The following is an 8468-nucleotide window of genomic DNA, read 5'->3' on the forward strand; positions in this document are numbered from 1 at the left end:
TTCTTCTGGGTATTTATCCAGAACCGGAATTACTAGATCATATGGGAATTCAATTTTTAGTCTTTTGAGGAAGGGCTGTACAGTTTCTATCATCTGCATCATTTTACGTTCCCACCAACAGTGCACACAGGGTCCAATGTCTCCATATTGTTGCCAACACTTATTCTTTCTTTTTTTGTTGTTTAAAATAATAACCATCCTAGTGGGTATGAAGGGCTTTCTCACTGTGGTTTTGATTTGTGTTTCCCCAATGATTAGTGATGTCGAGCATCTTTTCATGGGCTTGTTGGCCATTTACATATTTTTTGGAGAAATGTTTATTGAAGTCCTTGGCGCATTTCTTAATTGGGTTGGTTGTTTTTTGTTGTTGTTGAGTTGTAGGAGTTCTTTATATATTCTGGATATTAACCCATTTCAGATATATGATTTGCACATATTTTCTCCCATTCCATGGTTTGCCTTTTCACTCGGTTGTTTGTGTCCTTTGATGCATAGAAGTTTTAAGTTTTGATATAGTCCAGTTTATCTATTTTAACTTTTGTTGCCTATGCTTTTGGTGTCATATCTGAGAAATCATTACTGAATCAATGTTAGGAAGCTTTCCCTTACGCTTTCTTTTAAGAGTTCTGTAGTTTTGGCTCTTACATTTAGGTTTTTGATCCATTTTGAGCTAATTTTGTCTACGTTGTAGCGGGGGAAGGGTCCAACTTCATTTTTTCACATGTGGACGTCCAGTTTTCCCAGCACCACTTATTGAAAAGACTGTCATTTCCCCATGAAATTGTCTTAGCGCCTTTGTCCAAAATCATTTGCTGATGTAAGTGAGGGTTTATCTCTGGCCTCTGTATTTTATTCCATTGGTATACATGTTTGCCTTTTTAACTGTGTAAAATTGCTCATAATATCGCCTCTTTCATTTCTGATTTTAGTAATTTGAGTCTTCTCTCTTTTTTTCTTAGTTAGTCTAGTTAAAGGTTTTTCAATTTTGTTGATCTTTTCAAAGAACCAATTCAGGATTTGTTGATTTTCCTCATTGTTTTTTTTAATCCTCTATTTTGTGGATCTCTACTTGACTCTTTATTATTTCCTTCTGCTAAGTTTGGGTTTAGTTTATTCTTCTTTTTCTATCTCCTTAAGGTGTAAAGTTAGGTTATTGATTTGATATCTTTCTTCTTTATTTTCCTTTCTTCTTCTTCTTCTTCTTTTTTTTTGGTGAGGAATATTGGCCCTGAGCTAACATCTGTGCCAATCTTCCTCTATTTTATAAGTGGGATGCTGCCACAGCATGGCTTGATAAGTGGTGTATGGGTCTGTGCCTGGGACCAAACCCTTGAACCCTGGGCCACTGAAGTGGAGCGTGTGAGCTTAACCACTATACCACCAGGCCAGCCCCTCTTTCTTCTTTTTTTAATATCCATGGTTACAATCATAAATTTCCCTCTTAGTACGGCTTTTACTGAATTCCATAAGTTTTGGTGTGTTGTGTTTTCATTTTCACTTGTGTCAAGATATTTTCTAATTGTGATATCTTCTTTGACTCATTGGTTGCTTAAAAGTTGTTGCCTAATTTTCATGTATTTCTGGATTTTTCTGTTTTCCTTCTGCTACTGATTTCTAGTTTTATTCCGTTTTGATTGGACAACATATTCTGTATGATTTCAGTTTTTTTTTTTTTTTTGCTTTTTTCCTCCCAAAAGCCCTCCAGTACATAGTTGTATATTGCAGTTGTAGGTCCTTCTAGTTGTGGCACGTGTGACACCACCTCAGCATGGCTTGATGAGTGGTGCCATGTCCATTCCCAGGATCTGAACCAGCGAAACCCTGGGCCACCGAAGCAGAGTGGGCCAGCTTAACCACTTGGCCACGGGGACGGCTCCCTGATTTCAATCTTTTAAAGTTTATTATAACTTGTTTTGTGGCCTAACGTAAGGTCTGTCCTGGAGAGTATTCCATGTACACTTGAGAAAAATGTGTATTCTGCTGTTGTGTGGAGTGGTCTGTATTTGTCTGTTAGTCCAATTGGTCTAGAGTGTTGTTCAAATCCTGTTTTCTTATTGATCTTCTGTCTGGTTTTTCTGTTGTTTATCGAGAGGAGGGTATTGATTCTCCTGCTATATTGTGCGGTTGTCTGTTCCTTTAACTCTGTCAATGTTTGCTTCATAGATAGAGGAACTCTGATGCTCAGTGCATGTATAACTGTATCGTCTTGGTGAATTGAATGGCCTTTTTTCAGCTATACAGTTTGCATTTTATAAAGCCAAATACTTCAATCCTTACTTTTATGACTTCTGGGTTTTCTGCCTTATTTAGAGAGGCCTTACCCACTACAATATCAAGAAATAAATTAAACCACTTCTTTCTTCTAGAACATTTATGTTTTTTATGTTTTCGTGTTTGATCTAGCCAGAGATCCAAACACCCATTATTTAATGTGGACATGAGCCTTTAACACTCTGAACCGATTGTGGTCCCCCAATGAGTGCAGACCGCTTAGCTCTCTCCCTGTTGTGTGGCCGGCCTGGCTTGGCCTTGCCTTACTGTTGGCCATTTTCTTATTGCTCTTCTACCAAAATTTAAACAATTAATTAGGTGTTCCCACCCACCTCCAGAGAAGCCCATCTCCTGTCATTGCTGGCTTTCCATACCCGTTAAGCAAATTGTGGGCTTCAGCCAACATTTCATCATGGCCCAGGACAGTGCCTGGACAGTGTAAATACCTCATAAATATTAATTAAGTGGATACATAAAAGATTGCTGTGACCTGGGTTGCACACACATCCTGAGGAAGTAAAGGGAGACTCAGAGACAAGAGGATGAGGGATTTGTGTGTCACATTCGAGATCTTTATCTGGTAACTGTGGGCTCCATCAACGGGTCCTGCCAACGTACCCAGTCCCATCCTGGACTCCCCCACTTAACCCTTCCCTTCCCCAGGGAACCGCTCCCTTGTCTGTCGCTCAACAACCGTGTTCAGACCTCTCTCATCATCTGGCCTGGCTTCCCGTCCTCATCCTCCCTCCCTGCAGGGGGTGCACATGCCTCCTTCACCTCCACCAGGAGCCGCCTGACTCCGCCATGGCGCCCTCACTCCTCCTCCCTTGCCACCGTCCTCAGCCTCCCTGCAAACAGCCTCACCCTCAGGAGGGAGAGGAGTTTCCTGCACATCTCTTGTTTCTAGTAGCAGATTTCAAGCTCCTTGAGGACCCAGGCTGAGACGGGGACCTTCTCAGCACCCACTCCACACCAGGCGCTCGGTTCACACCCAGTCATTGAGCTGCACTGGTGTCTCTGGTCACCTGCAATTCTCCTGAAGAAACGGCATCTCAACCAAAGTCCCTGGTTCACTTGGACTCAGTGACTCTCCGGGATCTCCCAGAGTCAGGGGACTCAGGGGCCCAAAGTGCTCGGAAAGCCCTGAGCCTAAGCCTGTCTTTGTAAACACGGGTCCATCGAGGCCAAGAAGGGAAGGCCCTGCACACAGATGGCACAGAGGTCGAGGTGTCTGGCCTGGAGGAGGTCCCTGAGACGCCAGCAGCGCTAAGGCCGCCTCCTCCGCTCTGCCCTCTGAGCCCGTCCAATCTGGCTGGAGGTAGCGGCCCTCCTGGGAGGCCCCCCTCCTGCAGGCATGTTTGTGTTCTCAGACCCAACCCTGAGCTGCGGCCCCCACACATCTGCCCCACGGACACAGGGACAGACTCACCTTGGACACTGTCAGGGGCACTTCCTCAGTGATCCCCGAGAGGTCTGCCTCCAGGCTGAAGGCCTTGGTGATGCCCAGTTTGCCCAGGATGGTTTTCAGATGATAGGTTCCAGAAAGGGACAGTTGGAGCACATGTATATTGGCAGAACTGTCACGAAGGTTAGAAAACAAAGGAGTTTCAGAGCATTGAAAGTGCTCCCTTTCTGAGCCTTTCTCCCACTTAGCCCCCTATGCCCCTGCCCACATGAGGACGTGAGGTCAGCCTGGGTTTATTCTGCTTTTACGCCGCGTACACCTGTGTCAGAGGACATCAGAATCACAGGACCCTCTTGTCCTGCAAAGCCTCTCCAATGCCACCTCCTCTGAGAAGCCCTCCAAGCAGATCCAGGTGTCCTCTGGGAAGCACTTTGCACACTGTCCTGCAGGGTTTGGCCACCCCAGAGTGGGCCTTCTCTGGGCCCGAATCCCAGGGGAATGTGAGGCGTGGGGTGAGGTTCTGAGTGACATCTGTTTGGTGAGTGATGAGTGACTGGGGCCTGAGTCAGCTCTCGTTTTCCATGGGGACAGGGTGTCTCCCTGAGGGTCTGACATGTGGCTGACTGGCACTCAGGCTCTATCTGGCGTGTTCTGGATCCAGCCCCCCTTGTTCTGTATACTCAGCCTGTGGTGCCGGAATATGGGAGGTGAGGGAAGAGGTCCTAAAATGTCTATTCACTGTTTTTCTTTTTTTCATGAGGAAGATTGGCTCTCAGCTTACACCCGTTGCCGATCTTCTTCTTTTTGCTTAAGGAAGTGTGGCCCTGAGCTAACATCTTGCCAGTCTTCCTCTCTTTCAAATCTGGGACACCTCCACAGCATGGCTTGATGAGTGGTGTGTAGGTCCATGCCTGGGATCTGATCCCATGAACCCTGGACAGTTGAATCTGAGTAGGTGAACCCAATCACTATGCCACCATGCCAGCCCCTTCTATTCATGTTTTTAACCTCATACTTTTTTGATTTTCATTTCTGTTTCATAATGTACATAATAGAACAGTGCAGGAGGCCTGGGCGCTGGATGGATTCAGAGATCTGCACTATTTGGGCTGCAGCCTCAGGTATCACTTCACTCCAGAGGACCCGGTCCAACCACCCCGATCTAACGTCAGAGGAACCCGACACCCTCAGCATGTGCTGCAGCCCCCACTCCGGGCCTTTGCTCTCCCGCTCTCAGCAGCTCCCCCTGCCCAGCGTGGATGTTCTAGCCTTTGCTCCACAGCAACTGCTTCCTTTCCCGGGGAACCCACCCCGTCCTCCTGGTTCTCCCATGGCAAGTGCTGGCGTTGCTGGCCCAGCACCGGGTCCTGGCACCGGAAGGAACAGTGTCCGTGCTGGAGAGCAAGTCCCGAAGGCCAAGACTTTCGCCTCCTCAGCTGTGGGCCCGTCCCTCTCCCGGAGCCCAGCTGGTGCTGCCTGAATGCATGCTGGGCTCTGTCTGGACACACAAGGTCACGCACAGTGGCTGTGGCCCAGGGGTTGTGGGCCCGCCTCCCAACCCCTGGTCAGGTCTCCTGTGGCAGCTCTCGGTCTGCCCTGGGCTGGGAATCAAGGTCAGTTAACGCGTTTGAGGAAGAGGGAGAGGTGCTTGTCGGTGATACGGTCACCCAGCCAATGAATACTCCTCTCGGGGCCAGGCACGATCAGGAAGGTGAAGAGACTTCCTGTGTAACGCTGCAGCAGGACGAAGGAAGAGAGCTCAAAGGTCCAGTGCAGGAAAAAATCACCTATGCGTTTGACCATGGGCACCGTGATGGTGGCATTCTCGTCCACTTGGAAGTCTCCTTTGATCGAGCGCCCAGCGTCGCAATCATCCCTCCCTTTGCCTGGCAGAGGGTGAAGATGCACCCAGCTAGGGGTGGGATAAAGGTTTAGACAAGCGTGCTAGAGAAGGGAGCCCTGAGGCCCTGCGGTGAGACACTTCTCTCTGAGCCTCAGCTTCACCATCTGTAAAACACGGCTAAAATGAACCCATCAGGCTTCCGATGGGCTTTGTAAGGATAATCTGAGGCCAGAGGTGGAACCAGAATTTCGGTATCACAGAGACTAAATGGCACCAAGCTGGGTGCATAGAGCAGGCCTTTTTCCTGGGATTTTCTGTTTATTCATGCATGGCCTGAGGATGATTAATAAAAGTTGTTAGGAGCAGTTGGAAGCTCCCCAAGGCAAACTCAGCACCTCCTTGCCTCAGGTGCCTTGTCAGGTGACGGTTCTTTCTTATCATCCAGGGAAATCACTCTTGATCTCACCCTAACTTCCTGTTCCTGGACCAGTAGGTGAAATGCAGATGCCTGGGCAGCTCCCCTCTGCCACACTGAGAGAACGTCACTGTCCCGGCAGGTCAGAGTAGATGGGTGCCTTGGGGAGCCCTGGGCCCAAATTTCTGATTGGACAGGAGATGGAGACTGAGGCTGGAGAGGGGGTGAGAGCCCCCCCCAAAGCCCACAGCAGAGCTGAGACATAGAAGTGCTGACTCCAGCTGGGACCTCTCCATCGCCCTATTGCCTGTAGAGCAAGCAGCCAAGAGTGTGCAGGAAGCAGCCCCTGGCCTGGACCCTCCCCTCCCACCCCAGGCTATTCCCATGGGTGTGTAAAGTGCCTTAGGATGCCCTCCGGGACCCACAGGTTCCTGCCAGTTTCAACACTCAGGGAGGAGGCAGGCTGACATTCAAGCTTAGCTGAGCACCTGCTAAGAGACTGCCGAGTCCCGTGTTCTTTGTAACATGTTTAAACCTCACAGGAAGCTGCCACCAAGGGTCTTATGATGTCCAGGTAACAGAGAGGAAACTGGAACCTCCGAGAGGCAAAATGACTTGCCCACAGTCAAACAGCTAAGAAGTGGTAGAGGCAGGATTTGAACCGGGGTCTTTCCGACTCTCAAGCTGTCCCTATTTCCACTAGACGAAAGTTGTCAGAAGTGCGTCCCATGAGACTATTCCCTTCATACCCTCTACTAAAATTTGCTTTCCTGGGCCTCTATTTTGGGGGTCATTGCTTATTGTACGCCCTCCCTTGTAGGGATTTATAACGCACATTAAGACATTAAAGGCTCTGAAAAGTCCTACAGAGAAGTTGATGATTTGACAGTTGAACCCATCATTCCCCAGCCTTATCTGATCATGGAAAGTATTTTAGTGGTTGTGTGTAGAAAATTGAGTAGCCCAGGCTGAGATGTGCTGCCACATCCTGTCTTACACTGTCAAGGAAATTTAGACTATGAATATTTTTGGATGTTCCCATTTGAAACAGCTCCGGCTGGTGGTAAAACCCACCATGAAAGAAAATGTAATTCACCAGAGCAAGAGCCGTGTTTTTGTCAAGGTCATTGATCAAATCCACCAATTTTCTCCCAGTTGTCTTCTGTGCATACTCGGAGATCTGTTCCTTGGCTTCTTAGTGTTCCTGAAGTCGACGGGGAGGACTTCTGGGTGGAACAGCTCTCTAGCATCCACTAAAAATGTACCCACTTTCTTCAGATTTTTATCAATGACTAGTATATTGTCGGTGCTCATCAGCAATGATTGGCGTGGCTGGTGTAGTCTGTTGACGAAATGTGGTAAGCCTATGTAGATCTCAAATGTGTCCTTGCAATTGAAATCTAAGGTCTGCAGGATCTGGGTGTGAGTGTCACCTTTGGCCCCCAGGGAGATCAACACAATGGTGGTAGCGATGCTCAGTGGGGGGAACAAGATGTTGGTGGTGTTGGACTGAGCGGCCAGTACACGGTACAGGCTGAAGGCGAAGTTGGACAGTTTGCGGCCTAGGCTGTGGAGGGGTGGTGGTTGCTCATCATGGCTGGATGTATACAGAGAGCCGGAGACCAGGCAGCACAGGCCTGCCAGCAGGAGGAGGCACCATGTGATGGAGGATGGCATTGTTCTGCAAGACAGAGAAAGGATACCAAGCCCAGGCCAGGCCACATGGTGAGTCCTCCTGCTACTGATCGGTACCATGGAGAGCAGCCACAGTTTATGAAACATCTACTCTGTGCCAAGCACTGTCCTACATCACCATCATGGAAAGACTCAGAACGGTGCAAAGACTTTGATGGTGCTTACCGCATGCCAAGCTCCACTCTAGGCACTTTACTGTCTTATCCCATTGTCCTGGTGTCATGGATCCCGGAGGTAGGTCACGTGACAAGTCTCGGTTTACAGATGAGGGCACCAAAGGCCAGGGAGGTGTAAGTCACCTGCCCAAGGTCACAGAGCAGTAAGGCAGCAGGACCACCATCACACGCCCAGGTGGTCTGGGTCTGGACTCCATGCTCTCCATGGCTCCACTAACATCGGCAGTGACCCTGAGTTGGGCATGCTACAGCCCCTATTTTACAAAAGATGAAACTGAGGCACAGGAAGTGTAATGTACACATGCACAATTACCCAGGAAGCAGCTCAGATCAGGCTCAGGGATGATTGGGTCTGGAATGGCCCTGGAGGGCTGCTGTTGAACCCTGTTATTTAATGCTCAGAGGGGTTGCTGCACAGAGAGGGGAGGATCTTGCCCAATGACACACAACCAGAACACAGCGGAGCTTGGAGGAAACCCATCCTGCCTGATTTCGGCGCAGACTCTCTCTGACTCCACACACTTCATCCATCTCCCTCAACGACTACAGGCCACTTGAGCCTGGAGTTGATTATTATCTGATCCTCCAACATCCAGGCCTAGGAATGCTGTTGAAAACAAATGCCGAGAGCCCTTAGCCTCGAGGCCCTCACAGATGTTAACT

The 8468-nt window shown here is 48.7% G+C and overlaps 1 protein-coding gene across 1 annotated transcript; it reads right to left on the minus strand.

Moving 5' to 3' along the window:
• Nucleotides 1–5290: 5290 nt before the first annotated feature.
• LOC124230789 (alpha-1-antiproteinase 2-like) lies at nt 5291–7611 on the minus strand. The gene is made up of 2 exons (XM_046647176.1): nt 7107–7611; nt 5291–5562 (listed from the first exon to the last, which is right to left on the minus strand). Exons 1-2 carry the CDS (start codon nt 7609–7611, stop codon nt 5291–5293), a joined length of 777 nt encoding a protein of 258 aa, XP_046503132.1.
• Nucleotides 7612–8468: the final 857 nt, after the last annotated feature.

Source organism: Equus quagga, chromosome 20 (genome assembly GCF_021613505.1).
Source record: "Equus quagga isolate Etosha38 chromosome 20, UCLA_HA_Equagga_1.0, whole genome shotgun sequence".
Classification (NCBI taxonomy): Eukaryota; Metazoa; Chordata; class Mammalia; order Perissodactyla; family Equidae; genus Equus; species Equus quagga.